Here is a 25,131-nt window from a genome sequence, read left to right as displayed (position 1 = left end):
TTGGCACAATCTACTATCCATAACTGGGTCTAGGAGGGTCTCCAGTTGCAGCCCCTGCCCCACCTCCTGACCACCCCCTTGTGCCCCTGCCTCAGTGGTGCTGAGGGACACACAGGGCCTTTGTACAGTCACTTCTTCCTGTGCCATTACACCAACCTCCCCCTTCCCAACCTGGCTCCTGCTCCTCAGTACCCAGGGCACAGCCTCTGTGCTTGTCTTCGTTCTCCTGTCCCAATGTCTGCATACTCAGTGCTCAATAAATGCCACCAGCTGGTGAAACAGATGTCGGTTCTAATCTAGGAGATGCCAGATAAGCCTGTCTCCTTGAGGAAACCCCTCTGAGCGGCGCTTTAAGGAGACTTGTGAGTTTGTCTTTATCTGGTGCTCTGGGAGGGGTGCTGCGGAGGAGCCTCTTGAACCCTTTTGCTGTCAGGAAGGAGCAGGATTCTCACTAACATTACCAACCAGACCTGCCCCCAGCAGGCCCCTCCAGGTAAGAGATGGCAAAGGTCAGGTCTCTGTAACCCTACTTCCAGGCCAAATCCCACAGGGCGCCACAGAAAACACACCCTGATCACTAGCTTATGGGTTAGGCCTTGCCTGGGGATGACCTTGGAGAATCTCAGACTTTGTGTGTTTCCTTGGCACTTCCTACAGATGGAGGGTGGTCCTTGGAAGGGGGAAGGTAGAGGTGGTGTGTCTGACTCACACTCACAAACACAGACACTCCTCAATAAATAACACATCTGCATCAAGAAGGCGGGGCCTGGGGGCGTTTTGCTGAGACCCATCTCGGACGCTGGCAGGGCCTCCCCTAAGGCAAGGCCCCAAGAGTAGCTCCCTGAATACCAGGATTCTTCCCGCCTCTAGGGTGCCAGTGGTGGACTTCTGGGGACTTTCCAAAGCACCAAAAACGAGACACTGTCTTGCTGGTGGGCAGATGGCATTCCTAGAAATCAGCCTCCAACTGTGCCGCGTACACACACACACACACTCATATACACTCACACGCGCACACAAGGAACCCGAACCAGGCAGGAGCCGCTTCGGTCAGGCTGATTAATCGGAAAGTCCCGCGCATGGCGGCTGTCGCGTCGTCACGCCGGAGGCATGTTAGCACTGGAGGAAGCCACGCCGGGCGCGCAAAGCCGGGTGACCTGGCTGCAGCCGCCGCCAGGGTCCGTGGAAGTGGCCCGAGGGCGGCGGGGGCACAGGGCGGGGCCAGGGACCGCGATGGGGGTGGGGACGGGGCTGGCCGGGGCGGGGCCTTTAAGGTGGCGGGAGGGGCGGGCCTGTAGTGCCCGGGAGGACGCGGCGGGCGGGCGCGCAGGGCGGCCCCCGCTGGGCCCGGCCCCGCCCCCGGCCGGCCCTCCTCCGGGCCAGTGCTGGGCGGTAGGCTGGACGCCCCGGGCGGCGCGCGGAGGAGGAAGCGCGTCCGGACCGCGGCCCAGAACTTCCCAGACGCCCGAGTAGCAAGCGCCGGCGGCGGGGTCCGCTCGTGCGTCCCGGTTTTCCAGGTGTGATTGGAGGGGGCGCGTTCCCGGGCTGTGGCCATTGTGCGCAGGCCGGGCATCTCCTCTCGGCCTCCGCGCCCGAGTCTCGGCGCCCAGAGGCCCTTGAAGCCGGTTCCTCCGCGTCGGTCCGACTTTGCCGCCGCGCCCCCGGCGCGCCCTCAGCTCCCGCGGGCCTGCGGGCTGATGTCCTGAGCTCCCTGCCCGCGGGCGCAGCGCCCTGCATCGGGGCTGCGCTGGGGAGCTGAGGGGAGGCGGCCGGGTATGCGCCAGCACCATGTCCCAGCTGGGCTTGTGGCTAGGTGAGGTGCAGTGGCTCGTCCTGGTGTTGCTCTTCGTCGCGGCCCTGGGCACGGTGGGCCTGTACCTGGCGCAATGGGCGCTGGCTAGGGCGAGACCACGGCCCCAACGGCGGACAGAGGAGCCTGGCGAGGGGCAGCGCCCCGAGACGGACGCCCTGCTGAGCTGGATCCTGACGCTGAACAGCTGGCGGAGCCAGTGGCAAGCGGCCTGGGTGACGGCTCTGAACGAAGAGGCCAAAAACAAAGGGGTGAGTTTCTGCGAGAGAGGCGGTGCTCTGGGCTCCGAGCGCCGATGGCGGGGTGCAGGCGTAGGGGCAGAGCTCTCCCCTGGAGCCGTGGCTCACCAGCCCTTGACTGAATCCGAAGTGAGCCGCGCCCGTGACGGAGCATCTCTGAAAGTTGGGAGAAAGACCTGGAAAGCGGAGGATCCTTGGTGATTCGAATTTATTCACCAAGCATCGGAGTGACCAGGCTCCCCTCCACTAGGGGGTCAGACGTTGTTGGAGAGACTTGGCAGAGGGGCCGATTCCCGTCCCAGCTCGTACCTGCCCTTCCTGAGTCCCACGTGGATACGGCACTGGCAATTTAACAGATTTTGCAGCTGACATGTGAATAACTATCCCAAATATGCTGCTGTCTCTACGGAGCTGAACAGCACCAGAAATTTATTTCCCTAAGACTTGCATTCTTTGGCATATAAAAATAGTGACTGTGTTGAGGGCTGGTCATTTACTAGACTGTTGTATTGGGGGCTGTAGGTGTTGGCATCATCTCTTTGAATCTTGCCAACTCCTGGAACATCACCGTTGGCACCATTTTCCGTATGAGAAAATTGAGGCCTGGTAAGGGTAAGCAACCCGCCCAAGGTCTCAGCCTGTGGGTAGCAGAGCTAGGGTTTGAGTCCTGGTGAGTCTGACCGACCTCAAGGCGCAGAGACCTAGTCCTTAGCCCTGTGTCTCGCCCTTTGTGCTTATGTTTCTTTCATCCTTAATTACTTGGTGGTTTATTTGTACTTTTAAGACATCTTGCTTTAATAAGTTCCCGGCATCTGCTATCTTTAGGCACTCCATAGGTGGGATTAGGACTGTTGGATTTAGGGAAGCACCTCCAGCCTTGGCTGGTCCTTGGTGTTTTCAGGGATACCCGTTGCTGCACCTGCTTGCGTGCCTCGGTGGGAAAACCTGTGGCCATTGGCTTTGGAAATAGCGAACGCTGCGTGTCTGGATCCACCAGCTGCCTGGCCTTTGTCCCGTGACCCTGGCGCACACACATGCCACCATCGGTTTGGATGGCTGTGCTTTTAAAAAACCAGCAAAGTTTCTAGTACAAATTAGCATAAAGTCAACAATTCCAAAGCCCTTGTTCTGAAGTCTTGAACAAATAACTGTACCTTGGGATGACAAGAGGCTTCAAGGTCAGCCGACTGACTTCCGCCCTGGTGCCTAGAATCTGTGTTCCGGACGTCCTGAGCCAGACATTTCCTCCCGGGGAACCTGCCCGTCTCTTGTGGGAGCCCTACAGACACATGTCCTCACGCCCGTGAGCAAACACAGATTGTTGTTTTTGCATAGAGCTGCTGTCACTGACCCCTGAGTCACTTGGTGTTGCAGACCTGGGTTCTGGTGCTGAGTCCACTGCTGGCTGGTTGTCTGAGCAGGTGCTAGAGTGATTGTCTGGTGAATGGTCTGTAGGATCCTTTCAGTTCTAACGTGGGGACCCCCGGTGACATCTCAGGCTTAGAGGTGGTGACCCAAAACCAAAAAAACCCAGTTGTCATCAAGGTGATTCCAACTCTTGGTGACCGTGTGTTTGTCGGAGTAGAACTGTGCTCCATAGGGTTTTCAAGGCTGTGACCTTTTGGAAGCAGATCGCCAGGCCTTTCTTCAGAGGTGCCTCCAGATGGGTTCAAATTACCAATCTTCTAGTTAATAGTGGAACGCTTAACCATTTGCACTGCCCGGGGATTCCATGGTGACCCTACAGCCTGTAAATTCAGGGTGCTCCTGGTTTAAATGATCCTCCCTCATGTCCTGACATTCCTTGATTGGGTCCAGAAAATACAGTCGCCTTGGACATGATGCTTCCAGATGACCCGTATGCCTGGGGTGCTGCAAGAGGAAGGAGGAATCCCCTGCTCTGGCGTTTGCCTTTGGTCAAGGAAGGCCGAGAACACTGAGGACAATGTTTTTTTTTTTTTTTTTTAGTTTTTCATTGTGCTGTAAGTGGAAGCTCACAAATCAAGTCAGTCTCTCATACAAAAACTTATATACACCCCTCTATACATTCCTAACTGCTCTCCACCTAACGAGACAGCGCACCCCCTCCCTCCACTCTCTGTTTTCATGTCCATTCGGCCAGCTTCTGACCCCTTCCACTCTCACATCTCACCTCCAGACAGGAGATGCCAACATAATCTTGTGAGTCTGCTTGATCCAAGAAGCCCGCTCCTCACTGGCATCATTTTCTATCCCATAGTCCAGTCCAATCCCTGTCTGAAGAGTTGGCTTTGGGAATGGTTCCTCTTTTGGGCCAACAGAAGGTCTGGGGACCATGACCTCTGGGGTCCTTCTAGTCTCAGTCAGACCATTAAGTCTGGTCTTTTTACAAGAATTTGGGGTCTGTATCCCACTGTTCTCCTGCTCCCTCAAGGGTTCTCTGTTGTGTTCTCTGTCAGGGCAGTCATAGGTTATAACCAGGCACCATCTAGTTCTTCTGGTCTCAGGCGGATGTAGTCTCTGGTTTATGTGGCCCTTTCTGTCACTTGGGCTCATAATTACCTTGTGTCTTTGGTGTTCTTCATTCTCCTTTGGTCCGGGTGGGTTGAGACCCATTGATGCACCTTAGATGGCTGCTTGCTAGCGTTTAAGACCCCAGAAGCCACTCTCCAAGGTGGGATGCAGAATGTTTTCTTAAAAGATTTTGTTATGCCAGTTGGCTTAGATGTCCCCTGAAGCCATGGTCCCCAAACCCCTGCCCCTACTATGCTGGCCTTCAAAGCGTTCAGTTCATTCAGGAAACTTCTTTGCTTTTAGTTTAGTCCAGTTGTGCTGACCTCTCCTGTATTGTGTGCTGTCTTTCCCTTCACCTAAAAGAATTCTTATCTACTATCTAGTGAAAACCCTTCTCCCTCTCTCCCCCGTCTCGTAACCATCAAAGAATATTTTCTTCTCTTTTTAAAACTATTTCTCCAGTGATTATAAAAGCAGTCTTATACAATATTTGTCCTTTTGCAACTGACTAATTTCACTCAGCATAATGCCTTCCAGATTTGAGGACAGTATTTGAAGGTTCCTGATGCAAACCTTTTACGCTAGAAAAGGTCTTAACAACAACGGGAGGAGGCAGGGCTTGGCGGTCACAGAATGGAAGAGATTTGGTTGGTTTGTGCTTTTTCTCTTCTCTGCCTGCCGGAGACTTGTGGACTCTAAAACATCCATTTTTTCAGCCTGTTTCCTGGAAGTAGCAATAATGTACCTGGGGTCAAGGCCAAAAGCAGCCCCAAGCTTCCTCTGACAGGTTTGAGTGGAGGTATGCTGGTTCTGTAAGGCTGGTCTTATGCTGTTTTCTCATCCCGCACAGCTCTGGCGCCTGGGAGTGTTGTGACATTAATTCAAGTGCAGGGTTTTGCAGGCAGATAAGATCTGTTGGCTGTCACAGCTGACTTGTCACACACCCTCCTGTGTTCTGGGTCCTCACTGCCCCAGCAGTCGCGACCATGTGAGCTAGCAGGCACTAGTGTTTGTGCCGGTGCGTGTCCTGACCCTGGCTGCCTCCCCTGACTATTAAAAAAAATTAGATCCTCATTAATCCCCAATTAGGACTGACACTGCAAGCCTGCTCTCAGCTCTGAGACCCGCAGTTCAGTGCCCCCACCCCTCCCTGTCCTGTTACTGCTGTGCCCTAGCCAGGGAGGAAACCAGTACTCGGCGTGTCACTTGGGATCCGGAATTGTTATTGTTGTTAGTTGCTGTCAAGTCGGCTGTGACTCATGGTGACCTTCTGTGTAACAGAATGGAGCATTGACCGGTCCTGTGCTATCTTCACAGTCATTGGAATGTTTGAGCCCATTGGAGGGGCTCATCTTCTAGCACTATATTGCACAATATTCTGTTGTTATCTATAAGGTTTTCATTGGTTAATTTCCAGAAGTAGATTGCCAGGCCTTTCTTCCTAGTCTGTCTTAGCCTGGAAACTCTGCTGAAAACTGTCCACCATGGGCGACCCTGCTGGTATTTGAAATACTAGTGGCCTAGCTTCCAGCATCCACATAACACACAAGCCTCCCCGGTACGACAACTGACAGATGGGTGGTGGGGCCTGGGGAGACACTGGTAAATACTTGGTTATATCCAGCAACTTCTGTGAAAGCTATAATTTCCTTTCAAATGGAGACAGTAACGTCCCCCACTGTAAAAGTGTTAAGGAGCCTGGGTGATGCAAAAGGGTTGTGGTCAGTTGTTAACTGAAAGACTGGTGGTTCGAGCCAACAGTGGCTCCACAGAAAGAAAGGCCTGGCGACTGGCTTCCATCAAGATTACAGCCAAGAATACCCTATGGGTCAGTTCTATTCTGTAACACACGGGGTAGCAACGAGTCAGCAACTAACTCAGCAGCAGCTAACAACAACACCAATGCTAAGTTTTAATCCAGCTTTGGGTTTTAAGACTAAAAGAAGCCCCAGACCCTTCTAGCATGGTCCCTTACTTCTCCAGAAGGGGAGACTGAAGTCCGTGAGCTGGAGGAACTTGCTGAGGTGGCCGAGACCCTTCTCCGGGCCTGTCTGTGTCCATCCATGGCTGCAGCCACATTGTCCTTGGGATGCAAGTTGGACTTTGAGACCCAGATGTTGCCTTTAGGTGCGGTCCAGCAAGAAGGGAAGAAACGGGTATGACTGTTTCAGGTAGCATCCCAACAATGGGTCTTTTATCTCCTGGTGCTCTGGGGTTGGATAAATGAGCATCCTTTGTACCCTTAATGGGCAGCCAGTGTGGTAGCACAGCCTGTCTGTCTCAGAGGGGACCTGGGTTCTGACCCTCTCTCCACATGGATCTTTACGCTATAAAGGATGGTGAGCTGGAGAAACCCAAGAGGAAGCCATTACTGACCACCAGTGGCCAGGTGGACACCGGGTGTCAGGGATACCACAGGGGAATCACCCAGAGAGCTTGGATAAAAACACTGGGGCCTGCGCACGCCTGCACCCCAATTCAGACTTAGGGGGCATGGTGTATTCTCACAGGTTCCACAAGTGCTTCTGATGGGTTGAGAATCACCAGTGAGAGGAAGTTGTAGAGACCTTTGTTCTCTAAGCCAACGCCTTAGAGCGCCCCACCTTGACCAACAACACCTTAAAGTGGTAGCTGTCACCTTGTCTCTCGCACCTCCACTCTGTCTGGTGTTGGAACCACCCGATCTCATTCATCATACCTGGAGCGCAGAAGAATCCCTGAACAGGCTCAATCGCTGGTCAAGCTACTTAAGATTGGGAACTTTGTGACTGTGGCTATTTTGGGCTGTCCAGCTGACTTCCAACTCATGGCAACCCCATGTGTTACAGAGTAGAACCGCTCCATAGGATTTTCTTGGCTGTAATCTTTATGGAAGATCGCCAGGTCTTTAAGTCCGTGGTGCCTCTGGGGAGGTTTGAACCCCCAGCCTTTCGGTTACCACTGAGAACTAACGGTGTATTATTCAGAGGGAACAACTGAAGTTTTCCTTTTATTTCCCTGTTTACAGAATGATTTGTGGTTCAGTTGGTTACACCAGGGGTGGTCCACACACCCTCTGGCTTCCACCTGGGAGGCTCCATGATTGCTGTCTCCATATTGGTAGCCACTTTGTAACCAGCTGACCCCCCCCCCCCCCCAAGTGGGCTTGACAGCGTTTCCTCTCTTAGCTGATGTGGCCTGGACCCTGAGACGGGAGCCCTGGTGGTTTCCCCAGTGCTCTTGGCTGGTTTAGCTGTGAGTGGTGTGAGCTGGCCAAGGCCCTGGATTAGGAGGTTCACCGAAGCTGTTTGTTTCTTTAGTCCTTTGGCCCAGAAATGTTCTAAATGCAAATGACCAAGGCTGTTGGACAATTTGTGGTCTTTGTGAAAACAAAGATGCTGTGTAAATTCAGAGCACATTATTAATAGCTCTGACTTGTACGTGAGCTTCTGCGATTTCAAAGGTAAACACAGTGACAGGACTTCACTTTGTAATGACCTTTGGGCTCCGCCCACAAAAATCCAAGCTCCTTGACCAACTACCAAACCTGACGCCATCCCTATACGAAGTTAGTTAGCAAGAACATGAAGGCCGCCTTGGCTAAGGGCCATGGAGCTTCACAGGCCCTGAGGGGTGGCTAAGCCTGGCTTCTCTACCATGTCCCCCAAACCACTCTGCTCTCTGTCACTCAGACATCCAGGGCTCTTCCCTTTCTGGGGCCTTCCTGTCCATCATAACTTCTGTCTGTCACACTCATCTCCTTATACTTCATTTAACTTCTGAGATTTTTGGGTCTCAGCTCAAAGGTCTCTGATCTTCTGACTCCATGAGGATGCCACCCTGTCCCCATCCCTGGCAGCCTGTCTTCAGGGTCGGTTCCTTGGGGTCACTCATGCCCCTTATCTGCTTCTGGGGTTGTGGGTTGGGGCAGAGCCTGGGTCTGTCCAGGCCCAGCTGGACCCTGTGCACAGCCCAAGGCCAGCTTGGAGCAGGCCCACTGCCGCTGGTGGAATAAATGGCAAGCCCTGTTAGAAACATGGCCCTGGATGGGGACAAACAGTGGCATCACCCATCTGGACCCAGGCCTTCCCCGCCTGGGAGCCGGCCAGGCCTTGGAAAAACAAGCCGTTCAGTATGCTTTGTTTTCTACTTCTAAAGACTGAACATGAAAGGAGGCCCACTGATGACTCTGCAGGTTGTCAGTGTTAGGCCCAGGAAGAGGCGCCAGTCCAGGCTGCTCTTCATACCCACCCGTTCTCCCAGCAGGACAGGAACTCAAGGGAAGGAAGACCATTCAGCCAAAGCTAACTTCCACTCCTAGGGGCCCACTGGTAGGTGGCTGAGGAAGGGGGAGGAGGCCTGTAGCTGCGGGCCAGAAGGCAGCCTCTGGAGCTAGACAGCCAGGGTTCAAGGTCCAGCTCTGCACTTAGTAGCTGTGTGACCTTGGGCAAGCCCTAACCTCTCTGTGCTTCAGACCCGTCCTCTGTACAGTGGGAGACATTGGGGCTCAAGCAGGAAAACAGAATCCCCTCCCGTGGCGATGAGGTGAGGGCTGATTGGGACCTGCGTGAGACATTTAGCTAAATGCCTGGTCAGTAATGGTGGGCTGCTCTCTTCTTTTTTTACCTTTTTATTTTCAACTACTTTTAAATTTACAGAGAAGTTGTGGAACTAATTCAGAGTTTCCATATATTCCTCCTCCGGAGTCCTCCAGCGTTAACACCTTACATAGAAAAACAGTTGCTATCCGGTTGATTCCCACTCATGGCGACCCCGTGCGTGTCGGAGTAGAACTGCGCTCCATAGGGTTTTCAGGGGCTGATTTTTCAGGAGTAGATCACCGGGCCTTTCTTTCCAGGCACGTCTGGGTGGACTCGAACCTCCAACTTTTCGGTTAGAACGGAGCACGTTAACCGTTTGCACCACCCAGGGACTTCTGGCACTTTGCATAACTGTAGTACAATGATTGGAGCTGGAAATTAACATTGGCACATGCGCTGAAGCTAAAGACTTTATCTGAGTTTTGCTGGTTTCCCCAGCTGGTGTCTCTTTTCTGATTCCAGGATCTGATCGAGAATCTCATCTAGCATCGATTGTCATTTCTCCTCCTTTTCCTGCAGTCTGTAACCATTGTTCTTGACCTTGACATCTCTGAAGATTATTATGATTTTGCCAAATGTCCCTCCATTTGTCTGGTGTTTTCACGTGGTTGGACTCCAAAAATGGTGTGTTATTTACTGCATTATATCGTGGAGCCCTGGTGGCGCAGTGGTTCAGAGCTTGGCTGCTAACCCAAAGGTCGATGGTTCAAATCCACCAGCCACTCCTTGGAAACCCTATGGGGCAGTTCTACCCTGTCCTACAGGGTCGCTATGATTCAGAATTGACTGAATGGCAGCTGGTTTGGTTTGAGGTTTGGATCATGGGGTTCAGGATGTCAGTATGTCTTATTGCTAGGGATGTTGGTCTTGATCTCTTGGTGAAGGTGGTTTCTACCCAGTTTCTCATGTGTAAGTTTATATCTTTCCCCCAGTTGGGTAGCATGTATCTTTGGGGTTAGACTTTGAGACTATGCAAATCCTGTTTTTCCTCAAACTTTTGCCCACTGATTTTAGCATCCAGCAGTGGGTCTTGTCTGTACCAGTTATTTCTGTGTTGTTTGCCTAATGGTGATTTTTTTTTTTTAATTTTCCTCTTTCCTTCTGCATTTCCTGACTAGACTTCTGTAAGAAAGAGCTGCCACTTCTCCTTCACCTGTGTATTTAAGTGATCACCTGTATCGGTATGAGCTGGTGGATATTTACTTTAGTCCGTGGGTTGTAGTCCAATCCTGTTACTGTTTATTTTGTTGCACAAATCATTCTAGCTTTGGCCATTACAAACTGTTTCTGGGGTTGTCTCTGTGTCCTTATGTCAAGCCTCTTTTTTTTGAGCACTTCCTTATATTCTGCTTCCACAACATAGTGTTTGTTCTAGACCCATCCTGTATTTTCCCTGCCCTGGCTCTGCCCTGGAGTCAACCACTTCTCCAAGGAGCCCTGATTGCTTTTACTGGCGTTTAGAAACCAAGATCTGGGCACGAGGTATGCCTGTTATTGCTGGAGGGTTACTGCTTCTAGGCCCTCTGAGTGGGTAAACCAGATGCTGTCGAGTTGATTCCGACTCATGGCAATCCCGTGTGTTGCAGAATAGAACTGCGTTCCTTAGGGTTTTCATGGCTGATTTTGCAGACCTGGATCACCAGGTCTTCTTTCGTGGTTCCTCTGGGTGGATGCAAATAGCAGCCGAGTACTTAACTGCTTGTACCACGCAGGGCCCTTCTCGCAGTGGATAGAGCTAGGAAATATATGTAGGTATTATCTCATGCATACATGCATCTATATTTCTCTATCTTTCTGTAGATATTTTAAAAACTATGAATTTATACTAATACCGTGGATTTGAATTCAGTACCACTGAATTCATTTTTGTCTTCTCTGTTTCCTTATTTTTTCCTTTTTTCTCTGAGAGCAAGACATCTGGTACTTAATGTCTACAGTATATTTACCTATACGTCCATTCGGGTGTAAACATAGTTTCTGAATTGCTAACCCATACCCCTATGAGAAACTCATTTGCTGACTGAATTATAACATTTCTGTGTAGTCAAAATAATTGATTTCCAAAGTTATTTAAGCTAGTTCTATTTTTTCCACCCTATTCAGGGTGGTTGTGTTATTCATTATTAATGCCTCCCCCCAAAAAAATCCCAAACCCATTGCCATTGAGTCAATACTGACTCATAGTGACCCTATAGGACAGAGTAGACCTGCCCCATAGGGTTTCCAAGGAGTGGCTAGTGGATTCCAACTGCGGACCTTTTGGTTAGCAGCTGAGCTCCTAACCACCGCGTTACCAGGGCTCTATTATTAATGTAGTTAAGTTCATTTGTGAGTGTTTGTATTCTACCTGGGGTCTCCCCCCACACACACATCTTGACTGGTTTTAATTGTTTAGTTTTGGGGTATGTGAAGGGAATGTGAAATATTACTGTAGTTTGGGGAGCCCAAAGAAATGTCACTTCGTCCCATCCCTAGTATTCTGTCCCCACCCCCGTGCTCTTTCTATCCCGCGTCTGCCTACTTCCTGTAGGTGACCAATCTCATTAGTTTCTGCTGTATCCTTCCTGTGTTCCTTTTACACACACAAGCAGATAGCTGTGTTTTCTCACATGGAAGTAACGGCCTATAGATACTCTTTTGCAATTTGTTTTTTTCACTTAACGGTACATCCTGGAAATTATTCCAGTCAGTTCAGGAAAATCGTATTCTTTTTTACACCTGCTCCTTTTTGTAGATGTCAGATAGTTTATTTAGCATCTCGCCTACATATGGAGCCCTGGTGGCACGGTGGTTAGGAGCTTGGCTGCTAACCAAAAGGTTGGCAGTTTTAATCTACCAGCTGCTTCTTGGAAACTGTGTGGGGCAGCTCTACTCTGTCCTATAGGGTGGCTAAGAGTCGGAATTGACTTGGCAATGGGTTTGGTTTGGTTCTATGGACTGGCATTAATGTTGTTTCCAATATTTTTGCAATTACAAACAATGTAACAATGTAGCTTTCTGCAGATGTATTTTCATGTTGTTGGAGATGTATCTTCAGGATAAATTCCAAGAAGTAAGAAGAGTGGGTCACAAAGTAACTGTTCATATAGTTTTGTCAGATATCACGAAATCTCCATCTAGAAGAGTTAAACGAGTCGTATTCCCACCAGCAATGTATAAGAGTGCATATTTCCCAATAAACTTCCCAACAGAGTGTGTTATTGTTTTAATTTGTTTTTGGTAGTCTGATAAGTGAGAACTGATATCTGTGTTGTTTTACTCTCCACTTCTTGAATTATGAGTGACTTTGAATATTCTTTGGAAACCCTGGTGGTGCAGTGATAAGAGCTACAGCTGCTAACCGAAAGGCTGGCAGCTCGAATCCACCAGATGCTCCTTGAAAACCCTATGGGGCAGTTCTACTCTGTCCTATAGGGTCGCTATGAGTCGGAATCGACTTGACTGCAACTGGTTTGGTTTTTTTTTTTTGTTTTGAATATTCTTTATATGTTTGAGAGCCATTTTATATCTTTTTTGTGAATTTTCTGCTCATTGTCCCATTTTTCTGTTGGGATTTCGGTCTTTTGTCCTTGGTTTTTAAGAATTCTTTAAACATCTCTGGGATATTAGCCCTTTGTAGCATATGTTATGAGTAGTTTCTCATTGCCTTTTGACTTCGTTTATGGTATTTTTTGTCATGCATTTTTTTAATCAATGTTGTAACCAAATTTATCCATTTTTTATTGCCTCTGGATCCTTAGCCATAGTCAGAAACTCTTTCAGAAAACTGAGGTAAAAGAAGGATCACCTCTTTCTTTCCAGTTGTGTATACTTCGTTTTTTACGTTTAGATCCACGATCCACTTGGTGTTTATTCTTGTGTGGAGTGAGATCTGGATCTGTCTTATCTTCTTCCAAATGGGCTCCCAGTTGTCCCAGCCTCTTATAAAAAAAAATCTATCTTTACCCAGTGATTTGAGATGTCACCTTGGTCATATGCTAAGTTTCCACAGGTATTTGGGTCTATGCTGGGCTTTCTGTTCGAGTCCACTGATCTGATTGTTCATGTACCAGTATTGCAGTGTTTCCGTTATGGCGGTTCTGTCAAGTGGTCGGAGCCCTGGTGATTAAGAGCTACAGCTGCTAACCAAAAGGCCAGCAGTTCAAATCCACCAACTGCTCCTTGGAAACCTATGACACAGTTCTACTCTGTCCTATAGGGTCGCTGTGAGTTGGAATCAGCTCGATGGCAGCGGGTTTGGTTTTTGGTTTTTATCAAGTTGTCAATGATTTCATTCTACTTGGATCAACAGTCAATGCCCAAGGAAGCAGCAGTCAAGAAATGTAACGACATACCGGGCGAATCTGCTGCAAAAGACCTCTGTAAAGTTTGGAAAGCAACGGTGTCACTCTGACAACTAAGATGCACCGGACCCAAGCCACGGTCTTTTTAGTTGTGTCATATTCCTGTGAAAGCTGGACAATGAACAAGGAAGACAGAAGAATTGATGCATTTGGACTGTGATGTTGGCAAAGAATATTGAATATACCATGGACTGCCAGATGAATGAACAAATCAGTTTTAGAAGAAATACAACCAGAATGCTCCTTGGAAGCAAGGATGGTGAGACTTCAGCTTGCTTACTTTGGATACATCATCAGGAAAGACCAATTGCTAGAAAAGGACATCCTGATTGGTAAAATAGAGGGTCAGTAAAAATGAGGGAAACCCTCCTTGCTAAAGCAATGGATTCAAATATAGCAATGATCATGAGGATGGGACAGGACTGAGCGGTATTTCCTCTGTTATCCACAAGGTCACTAAGAGGCAAAGTCAACTCCATGACAACTGGAAATAGTGGCACAGCTGCCCCGTCCCCCAGTAATTTTTCTTTTGCCGTGTTTTCCTGGTGATTCTTGCATGTTTCTTTCTCCATGTGAACATTAAGCCTTCCTTGAGGCTAAATGGAAAGAGTCTGGGATGTGGGCTCTGGGAGGACCAGTGTGTCAGAGATATATGGATCCCTGTAGGGTGCTGCAGACACGTCCTGCTCCCTGTTACTTGTGGGTGATGGAGGTCTGAACAGGGAAAGGGAATAGGTAATCTCTCTGTCCTTATTTTAATTTAGTAAGTTTATTTCCTTTGTGAGGCCACCTCTTGACCTTCAATTTTCCAAGCGAAATCTTTTCAGGGTTTTCGTCTAGAAGGTACCATAGGTAAGAGGGTTGTTGTTGTTGTTACCTGCCACTGAGTCAGCCCCCAACTCATGGTGACCCCATACACAACAGAACAAAATGCTGCCCAGTCCTGTGCCGTTCCCATAATCGGTTGTGGATCGGACCAATTTTCAGAAGTAGCTCACCAGGCGTTTCTTCCTAGTCTGTCTTCTGGAATCACTGCTGAAATCCGTTCAGCATCGTAGCAATGCATGAGCCTCCACTGACATGGGTGCTGGCTACACGTGAGATGCGTTGGCGGGGAATCAAACCCAGGTGTCCTGCCTGGAAGGGGAGAATTGTATCACTCAACCACCACAACCCTGGTAAAGGAGTTATTGTTAGTTGCCCTTGAGTAGATTCCAAGTCATGGCGACCTCCTGTATGCAGAGTAGGTCTGCTCCAAAGGCTGAGACCTTTCGGAACCAGGTCACCAGGGCTCTCTTCTGAGGCACCTCCAGGTGGGTTTGAACTGCTAGTGTTTCAGTTAGTAGTCTAGCACTTAACCATGTGTGCCACTCAGGGACTCCGATAAGAGGACACACACAGCGTATCCTGCCCCACGGACTTCCACGGGGCAGGAGCCTGCATCGGCTTGTGTGAGGCACCACTGTATCCTCGGGCCGGCACAGAAGGTGCGTTGTTTCCTAAGCTGGTGTCCAACAGCTGTAACATCTCCTGCTGACGGGTCTGTTCCCTGCCTGGCACGGGGCTCTCACTGGGAGCTGTTCTCTCAACCAGGCGGGCTCAGTTCACAGAACAATGCTGTCACCAGGCTCGCAGCAGGCGCCAGCCCGATGTCACTTCAAAACAAATCTAGTCGTGGAGAATATCAGCAGAGTGGCCCTGACACTAAGATGTCATCACTTTTCAGAAGTAGATTTAATTCTCCCCTGTTGATTTTTTTTTGGGGGGTGTGAGATTGTGGTGACCCCATCCACAATGGAATGAAATGCTGCCCACCCCCGTGCCATCCCCGTGATCGCTTGCAGATCGGACCATTGTGATCCGTAGGGATTTTGGACATAAATCACCAGGCCTTTCTTCCTAGTCTCTCTCAGTCTGGAAGCTCTACTGAAACCTCTTCAGCATCATAGCAACATGGAAGCCTCCACTGACAGATGGGTAGTGGTTGTGTGTGGGGTAGATGTTGCCAAAACAGAGTGAGGTTAGGAGTATGTAACTTAAAGTGTTCTCTGCCTTATAGATTTTTCTCTTAATCTTTGGGAATTCTTAAGAAATAGACACGCGATAATGTCATTGCTTGCTCGTTTGTACTTTGCTTGCCAGGACGATGTTTATAGCACTTTCCGGGCTTTCATTCTCCCACCCTTGGCCACGCTTGGTTGGTGGAACTAGCTCACCCTTAGTGCTCCTTCCACAGCGAAGCAGATGACAATGATAGGAAGCTGTGGGGCTGAGTTTTGATTGTAGTCGCCAAATCAGAGCTTATTTAACTATGATGCACTTTCTCCCGCTTGTAAGGAAAAGAGTTTAAAAAGCGGTTCAATCCAGGATTGTATTGTTGGCACAAGTGATTAGCCTCTCAAGAGAACTTATTTTAAAAATGACAAGACTTGGTTGGCTGTCCAGGTCCTGATAGTTTCTTATAAAACACCAGTCTTGTTGCCTGTGGTCATGTTAATTTAATCATATATCTGTTACTTGGAGATTTTTACCAGCAAGAACCAAAAGTGATGTAGACTGAGTTTAGCCACAGAAGAGTTCACTGGAACGATGCTGAGGATGCCCAGACTGAAAGTGGATGAGGTGGTGAGGGCAGGAGCCAGGCAGCTCCGGAGGTCTGCCAAGCAGGGGCGGAGAGCCAACTCCCTGGCACAGCCCCCAGAGTGGCGCATTTTCAGCTGAGGTCTCTTGTCTGGCCCCTTGGGATTCCTACCCCCCTACCCATGGGAGAGGAGAATAGGGGGCCACTTTGCATGACAATGCCACCTTACACGGCAGCGCTACTTACTTGGCAGTGCCACGTTGCGCTACAGTGCAGCCACTCAGAATGGGGGGGAGAGTTCGCTAAAGTCAAAGTGAAGGTCTGCATTAGTCTCCTACAGCTGCCATACATAGCAAAATAACACCCATTAGGTAGCTTTAAAGAACAGAAATTTATTGTCCTCTTTGTTTGTTTGGGGAGAAGTGGGGAGTGACAGCTGATAGATCCAAGGTTTTGTTTTGGAGTGATGAAAATGTCCTAAAAGTGACTTTGGTGATGGTCGCACAAATCTGGGAATGCATCAAACACTGTTCAGATGGGTGACTTGTATGGTGTGTGAATTATACCCCAATAAACATGATATATAGGTCCCTGGGTGGCGCAGATATTTTGTCCTTGACTACTAACCTAAAGGTTGGTGGTTTGAACCCACTCAGTGGTGCTGCAAAAGAAAGGCCTGGCAATCTCCATCCATAAAGTTTATAGCCAAGAAAACCCTATGGAGCAGTTTTACTCTGTTACATGGGGGTTCACCATGAGTTGGAATCGACTCTACGGCAGTGGGTTTGGGCTTGGGTTTTAGAAAATAAATTTATTGTCTGGAGGCTAGAAGTTCAAATCAGGGTATCGGCCGTGTAGATTCCTTCTGAGGGCTCTGAGGAAGAACCTGTTCCATGCCTGTCCCCTGGCTTCTCGTGGCTCCCAGCAATCCCCTGTGTTCCTTAGCTTGGAGACAAGCTTCCACATGGCGTCTTCTTCCTGTGTCTATAACTGTGTCTCCTCTCGTTTTTAAGACATAACTTGGGTGGAATTAGGACCCACCCTATGCCATCTTCCAAGACTCTATTTTCAAACGAGGTCATGTTCATAGCTACTGGGGGTTAGGACTTCAGCCTATTTTTTGGAGGGACACAATTCAATCCATAACAAAGGCCTTCACCAAAAAGGGCAGAGGCCACAGGCCTTGAGCCTGCCTCCATAGACTATGCCAGCCCACCACCCCTGAGGAGCACAGAGCAGCCCTGCCCGAGGAGGCTGGGTTCTTCCCTTACATTGCAAACACGATTCGAAGTGCCCTTCACAGCCTGTATTCCAGCACGGGAAGTGGGTCTGTGCTTTGTCCATTTCTCAGCTTTCTGCCATAGCTGGCTCCCACCCGCGGCGCCATCCGCAGAGAGCTGGTTCACGGGCGTGTGAACTGGCTGGTATTTGACCACGGCTGCTATGTAGAATTCGCTAGAAAAGGGCATCACATTTGATAAAGCAGATCAGTGAAAATGAGGGAAACCTTCCATGAGATGAAGCCACACGATAGCTGCAACGGTGAACGCAGATGCACCGACGACCGTGAGGATGGCATAGAATGGGGCGGCGTTGGTTCTGTTATGCAGAAGGTTGCCGGGAGTCAGAGCGAACTCAATGGCAACTAACAACGGCTACGCCGAAGTATAGCTTAGCTAAAGTCAGTCTCATTATGTTTTCTGAAATGTGCAGAGCTTATAGCAAATATACAACTTTTACAAACGCCATGTGGATGTGTGTCCTCATCCTTCTTTTCTCTTCCAGGGCCCGCTGCTCCTGGCCTTCGAGGAGGACCTGCTCCAGCAGCCCCTGGAGCTGGCCGTGCAGCAAGTCTCGAGTGTGACCAAGTCTGCCCAGGAAAAGGTGAGCTGGAGGTGGGAAGATGCTCAACTGTGTCGGGCCTTTCTAAACAGGAGGAGGCGAAGTTACAGCTGGGAGCAGGGGAGTTTGTTTGGATTTAGAATTCTTGAGAAGCTAGAGACCTTACATCCCCTGAAATGTCTGGTCCATCTAGTGATGAATGGATAGACACAAGAGGGTGCCTTTGTGCACTGGAATATCAGCTGACCTCATGCAGGAAGGATGTTCTGATACATGCTACGACATGGATGGACCTTGAAAGCATTATGCTGAGTGAAAGAAGCCAGAAGTGAAAGGAAAAGTATTGTCTGACTCCATTTATGTGAAATGACTCCATTGATAGGAAATGCCCAGGTTAGGCAATTCCATAGACAGAGGTTGCCTAGGGCTGGGTGGAGGGGGTGTTTGGGGAGAAATGGGGAATGACTGCCAATGGGGGCAGGGCTTCTTGTTGGAGTGATGAACACGGTCTAATAGTGACTATGTTGCACAACTCCGTGAAGGTACTAAATGCCATTGAATTGCACAGTTTAGATGGGAGAATTGTATGGTATGTGAACAACATCTCAATAAAATCTTTATGTGTGTATGCGTATGTTGTTGTTGTTAGGTGCCGTTGAGTCAGTTCCGACTCATAGTGACCCTGTGCACAACAGAACAAAACACCGCCCGGTCCTGCGCCATCCTTACAATCACTGTTATGCTTGAGCCCATTGTTGCAGCCACTGTGTCAGTCTATCTCGTTGAGGGTCTTCCTCTCTTTCACTGACCCTCTACCAAGCATGATGTCCTTCTCCAGGGACTGATCCCTCCTGATAACATGTCCAAAGTATGTGAGACGAAGTCTTGCCATCCTTGCTTTCAAGGAGCATTCTGACAGTGTTGTACTTCAGGATAGATCTTGAAATGTTCTTTTTGACAATGGATGCAATGCCGTTCCTCTTCAAGTTGTTATTCCTGGCACAGTAGACCATATGATTAGCCAATACCAGTCCATTTCAGCTCACTAATGCCTAGGATATTGGTGTTTATGCGTTCCATTTCATTTTTGATGATTTCCAATTTTCCTAGATTCATACTTTGTACATTCCAGGTTCCGATTATTAACGGGATGTTTGCAGTTGTTTCACTCATTTTGAGTCGTGCCACATCAGCACATGAAGGTCCCGAAAGCTTTAGTCCAGCTACGTCATTAAGGTCGACCCGACTTTGAGGAGGCAGCTCTTCCCCAGTCGTCTTTTGAGTGTCTTCCAACCTGGGGGGCTCATCTTCCAGCACTATATCAGACAGTGTTCCACTACTATTCATAAGGTTTTCACTGGCTAATGCCTTTCAGAAGTACACTGCCGGGTCCTTCTTCCTAGTTTGTCTTAGTCTGTAACCTCAGCTGAAACCTGTCGGCCATGGGTGACCCTGCTGGTATCTGAATACCGGTGGCATAGCTTCCAGCATCACAGCAACACACAAGCCCCCACAGTACAACAAACTGACAGACATGTGGGGGATGTAATAGATTTGAGCCATCTAAATATTACTTAAAGTTTATTTTACTGTTGTTAACAGTCCACAGACTAAACTCACTAGACTAATCAAAACCAAGAAAACGCATTGGCATGGAGTCGATTCTGACTCATAGCGACCCTATAGGACAGAGTAGAACTGCTCCACAGGGCTTCCAAGGCTGTAGTCTTTACAGGCGCAAACTGCCACATCTGTCTCCCCCAGAGCAGCTGGTGGGTTCCCTCCTTTTAAATGAAAAATGTTTGTAACAAGTCCTAATAAACTTTCTCTCAAATTTAAATTCTGACTTTTTTTTTCCTCATTATTAAATTTGATGGATTTACTGGTTACATCCGGTAAAACTGCCGAGTTCACAGACCTGCCACAAATGGAGGGATGTAGTGTCCCCGTTGGCTGCTCAATGGGCCAGATCTGAGGTGCAGTTTAGTGCCGCAATTAGACAGGAGGGGGTGCTCTCACTTTTGGAGAAACAGTGAATCAGCTGGTCCTTTTGTTTCAGGTGGCTCACACGTAATTTTCTGTCGGTCTGTATAGACAGCGTATTTAAGAAACATGAGCAGCGAGGCCCCCATTCTCCGTTACGTCCCGTCCCCACCCTCAGTGTGACCATGCTTCTAAAACTGGACTATTCTTTCTTCCTTCTCAGCTATGTGTTTATACTTTACTACTGCATCTATGTGTATGTTAAAGATAATATATAATCTCTATGGATCTTATCGGAAACCGTGGTAGCGTAGTGGTTAAAAGCTACGGCTGCTCACCAAAAGGTCAGCAGTTCGAATACACCAGGCGCTTCTTGGGAACCGTATGGGGCAGCTCTACTGTCTTATAGGGTCGCTCTAAGTTGGAATCGACTCGATGGCAGTGGATTTGGTTTTTGGTTTTGTATGGATCTAATTACTTTTATCATTAATTAAAAACCTACCTGCCATCTAGCAGACAGTGAGGAACGGATTATGGAGTGACCCCAGCTCCAGAATCCAGGGGGAAAGCATTACCAGGCTCCTGAACCCCATCCCTGCCTTGGGTATCTCGTCCCTGTCACAGCTGAAGTATTGTGTTATGCATTTAAATCTTTTATCATGTTTTATGTATAATTTTGCAATAAGGTTTTCTTTGTACGTTTTTGAGATTCGTGCAGATTTATATATATACATTAACATAGAAATATAGAGTGTGTAAACCTATGTGAAGGTCCCTGAGTGGTACACATGGTTTTTGCACTGGATTACTGTATCTGAAAGGGTTACAGCCAAGAAGACCCTATAGAACAGTTCTATCTGTAACACGTGAGCTGGAGTTGGGTCTGTAGCAACTCTGTGTGTGTGCGTATTGTTGTTAGCTGCTATTAGATCTGCTCTGATTCATGGGGATACTACGCGCAACAGAACAAAATGCTGCCCGATCTCATTCCATCCCCATGATCAGTTTTGGATCATACCGTGGCAATCCACAGGGTTTTCACTGGCTGATTTCTGGAAGTAGCTCTCCAGGCCTTTCTTCCTCGTCTGTCTCAGTCTGAAAGCTCTGCTGAAACCTGTCTACCATGGGTGAAATACTGGTGGCATAGTTTCCAGCATTGCAGCAACGTGCAAGCCTTCACAGTGCAACAACCTGACAGGTGGGTGGATGAACGTCTACGTTCGGGAGGGATGAGTCAGTTGCAGCCCAAGGTTGCAGTTCCCAAAAGTCTGTGGAAGACTCCAGCCACAGCATCCCTGTCTGTGCATGCCTGTCTCTGCCTGGGTAAGCCTGGCCTTCACAGCTGTAGAGCTTTCGACCTTTGGCAGTGACTCCTGCATATAGAGACAGGGAGAAAGCTACTAGCTCTAGTTCGTTGACTTGAGCCACAGTTCAGGGCACCATTGTACGGATGAAACAGAGGGACATTTCCCCATCTTCCATAATGGATGGTTTTCTCTTTTCACAAGTGCAGCTCATGCTGCGGTGGGCATGCACATTGACCATTTCCTGTCTCCTTGGCACACTGATAAGAGTTTATCAAGGGTAGGCGTGGAATTCCTGGGTCATAGATGTGACCACGTCAGCCTGACCAGGTATCCTTGAAATGGTCTCCAAAGTGCTGCCCTGTGTACTTGATCCAGCAGCACAGGGCTGAAGGCCCCACCAGTATCTCTTTCCCCAGACCCTGGTCAGTACTGGGGCCTCACAACTATATAATCCTTGTACTGTGTGTGAGGATGGCTCTGGAATACCGGAGTTGCAGAAGGAAGCCTGCAGCAACTATGCAGGATGCTGGGAGTGGCCCAACTGCAGAGCTGGAAGACACCTCGGTGAGCGGTGAGCCGGTGGTCCAGTGCCTGGTTTTGTAGATTGCAGAGTTGAGGCACAGACGGCTGCCAGCCTGACCAGCCCAGGCCCCCTGCTGGGGAAGTGACTCCCAGTGCAGGGCGTGTCCTTTCTGTTATTGGCCGATAGGGAACAACTGCCTCTGGTGGGTGGTTTCTCTGTGTGTCTCCCAACACTTTTGGAAAGGTGTCAATTAAGAGTGGAGGGGAGAGTTCAGGGCTGGCCTGGAGATGTGGAGGAGGGAGCAGAGATGTGGAAATAGTGCAAGGCCATTCATTCCTTCCATAATCAGCTTTATTTCAACACCATTGGCCCTTCTTTTAGTAGGATGATGTAGCAATCATTGTGGAGTGTCAAAGTCCTGTAGCCATGAAGGTTGGTGTTGTGGATTGAATGGTGTCCTTCAAAGATGTGTGTTGTACAGTACAGGGGAGGTCAGCACAACTGGACTAAAGTGAAAGCTAAGAAGTTTCCTGAACATAACCAGACACTTTGAGGGACACAGTAGCTGGGGCTGGGGTATGGGAACCATGGTTTCAGGGGACATCTAGATCACTGGCATAACAAAGTTTGTTAAGAAAATGTTCTGCGTCCCATTTTGGTGAGTGGCATCCGGGGTCTTAAAAGCTTACTAGCGGCCATCTAAGATGTATCAATTGGTCCCAACCCACTTGGAGCAAAGGAGAATGAAGAATACCAAAGACACAAGGAAAATATTAGCTCAAGAGACAAAAAGGCCACATAAACCAGAGACTCCATCAGCCTGAGACCACAAGAACTAGATGGTGCCCTGCTACCACCAATGACCACCCTGACAGGGAATACAACAGAGAGCCCCTGAGGGAGCAGGAGGAAAGTGTAGAGCAGAACTCAGATTCATGTAATAAGACCAGATTTAATGGTCTGACTGAGACTGGAAGAACCTCTGAAGCCATGGCGCCTAGATGCTCTGTTAACCCAGAACTGAAACCATTCCCAAAGCTCATCTTCAGCCAGGATTAGACTGGACTATAAAACATAAAATAATACTTGTGAAGAGTGTGTATCTTACCTCAAGCAGATACAGGAGACTAAATGGGCGGCTTCTGTCTGGAGGCAGGATGAGAAGGCAGGAAGGGACAGGAGCTGGTTGGATGGACATGGGAAACCAGAGAGGAGAGGAGGAGTGTGCTGTCACATTACAGGAATTGGAACTAGTGCCACATAACAATATGTGTATAAATTTCTATATGAGAAATTAACTTGAGCTGTAAACTTTCACCTAAAGCACAATTAAAAAAAAATATATATATATATATATACACGTGTGTGTGTGTGTGTGTGTATTGTAAACCCTAAATCCCTATACCTGTGGATGTGATCCCATTTGGGAATAGGACTTTCTTTGTTATGTTAATCAGTGTAGGATGTATCTTAAACCAATCCCCTCTGAGATGTAAAAGGGCAGATTAGGCACAGAAAAGCAACACAAATGGAGAAGGATTGATGCCAGATGGAGATCGTCAAGGAACCAAAGAAGAGAAGCTGCAAGAGACCAGGATTTTCCCCTCCAGCCCACAGCTGGCAATTAACAACAACACTGGCCATAAGCAGAGCTTGGAAGACTGAGAGGTCCAACTGCTCACACCCCCGCTCCTGGGGTGGTAGGCCCTTGAGTCCCATCTCCATCTTCTCTCTGCCTTGGCTTTTCCGTCTGTAAATGAAGGTGATCATACCCACCTCCTAGGCTGGCCATAAGGCTGGGCTGTGTTCATCCGAGTACGGTGCTGGGAGCAATACCAAACATGTAATTAACACTCAGGCATTAGCTATTTTCACCCTCTCTCTGTTATTATTTTTATTTGTGTGTTGGCTTCTTCACTGTTCCTAGAAGTGGAAATAATTGAAGGTACTTCTGAGGGGCTTAGTATACGGTATATAAAACAACCTTAGGAAGTACAGGATTAAATTGTATTGTTTTAATGCAATTATAGGCATAGTGTATGCAAATTAAAAAGTTAAAAGTGATATAGAAATGCATAAACTCTTTTTTTAGAAGTCTGTCCTCTTTTTGGAGCCCCTGGGTGGTACGAATGTTCAAAGCCCTCCTCTGTTAACCAGAGGTGCCTGAGAAGAAAGGCCTGGCAATCTAGTTCCAAAAACTCAACCAGTGAAAACCCCGCGGAGCCCAGTTCCACGCCGACACGTATCCGGTTGCCATGAGTTGGAGTCGACTCAGCAGTAACTGGTTCTTATCCTGTCTTTCTGCTGCGCTGACCCACCTCTTTCCACACCCTTCCAGAGTATTCTTTGAAGTTTTTACACATCGCAGACATGGAAGCTTGCCCACACAGAGTCTTGTTCTGTTTTGATGGCAATATTCTGCCTAGTCCTCGACTTTTATGTTCTCTTGGCCAGTGAGGAAATGACACTTGCCATCACCTGGTGGTGGCTGTGGCTAGTGCTACCCCGTGAGGGCCGCCCCCGGGTGGACAGGCACCGCCGTCGCCTGGCCGTCTGCCCTCTGCCTTCGTTTGGCTGCGAACTGGGGGAGGAGGGATCCTGGTGGTGTTCTGAGTGCCTCACCCCCATCTCTGTTGGGATCTAGCAGGACTCCTGGGAAGACAAGTCGACAGCAGGACACCCTTGTGAGCTTGGATCCCTTAGATGCTTTTCCATTCTTGGACAACAGCTGGGCCAACCATGGGTGCCTTCTTGCAAAGGCCTTGAGCCAGTTTGATCCGAGTTTCCCTTGTAATTTGTCCTGGGCGGGAACTTACTTAACACTTACGTATCGTTGCAGGATTTCGTGTTCTAGAATTGCCATGTGGGGCAGTAAACGAACAACGGTGCCCTTTTTTTCAGTAACTAAGCCACACCCTCCCCCATGGGTTCCAGACTTATCCGGAAGACTTATCCGGAATCTGACATCAGCAGCCTTGTGTATTGACCCTACTGTACAGAATTCTTAAGAAGAAGAAAAAAATCCTCCAAAAGAACTTGAAACTAAACACACAAAACCCTTGCCATTGAGTCGATTCCAACTCATGGTGATCCCATGTGTTATAAGAGCAGAACTGCTCTGTGTGGTTTTCTTGGCTCTGATCTTTACAAAGGCATAAAAGAAATGCAAACAGGATTTCAGGGGCGTGAACCCTCCCCTTCTAAGGCCCCCCCACCACCCCCACTTGCATCAGGTTGTATCTTTCTCATCTTTATAACTTGGCCTTAGCAAGGGAATTATGATTGGCATTTGGGCTAATGACAGGGACCCGCCTGCCTGACCCGGGGGTTTCTGTTACGGAATAACATCCCTGATGAACCAGATAAGAAGGTAGCTGACCAGCCAGCATCTCTGCCGTCCTCTTTATGAGTGTGCTTCTGGCCTGTGTAT

General features: G+C 48.7%; 1 protein-coding gene across 2 annotated transcripts in view; it reads left to right on the top strand.

Moving 5' to 3' along the window:
* The first annotated feature begins 1,373 nt into the window (after positions 1-1,373).
* The window catches only part of C2CD2 (C2 calcium dependent domain containing 2), a 79,812-nt gene continuing 56,054 nt past the window's right edge, over positions 1,374-25,131 (top strand). Inside the window, exons 1-2 of one of the 2 annotated variants that reach the window (XM_049874925.1) lie at positions 1,374-1,517; positions 17,832-17,930. Coding sequence is in view for 1 of the 2 variants with exons in the window: in XM_049874923.1 (XP_049730880.1) it covers positions 1,789-2,061; positions 17,832-17,930 (372 nt within the window). In the remaining variant the exon portion in view is untranslated. Of the gene's footprint in view, positions 2,062-17,831; positions 17,931-25,131 lie in introns of both variants that reach the window. The other variant, XM_049874923.1, reaches the window with a different exon arrangement.

The sequence above is a fragment of the Elephas maximus genome, chromosome 2 (genome assembly GCF_024166365.1).
Source record: "Elephas maximus indicus isolate mEleMax1 chromosome 2, mEleMax1 primary haplotype, whole genome shotgun sequence".
In the NCBI taxonomy this organism is placed as follows: Eukaryota; Metazoa; Chordata; class Mammalia; order Proboscidea; family Elephantidae; genus Elephas; species Elephas maximus.
Note: the sequence above shows the minus strand (reverse complement) of the source record. Positions and strands in the feature narration are given on the sequence as shown.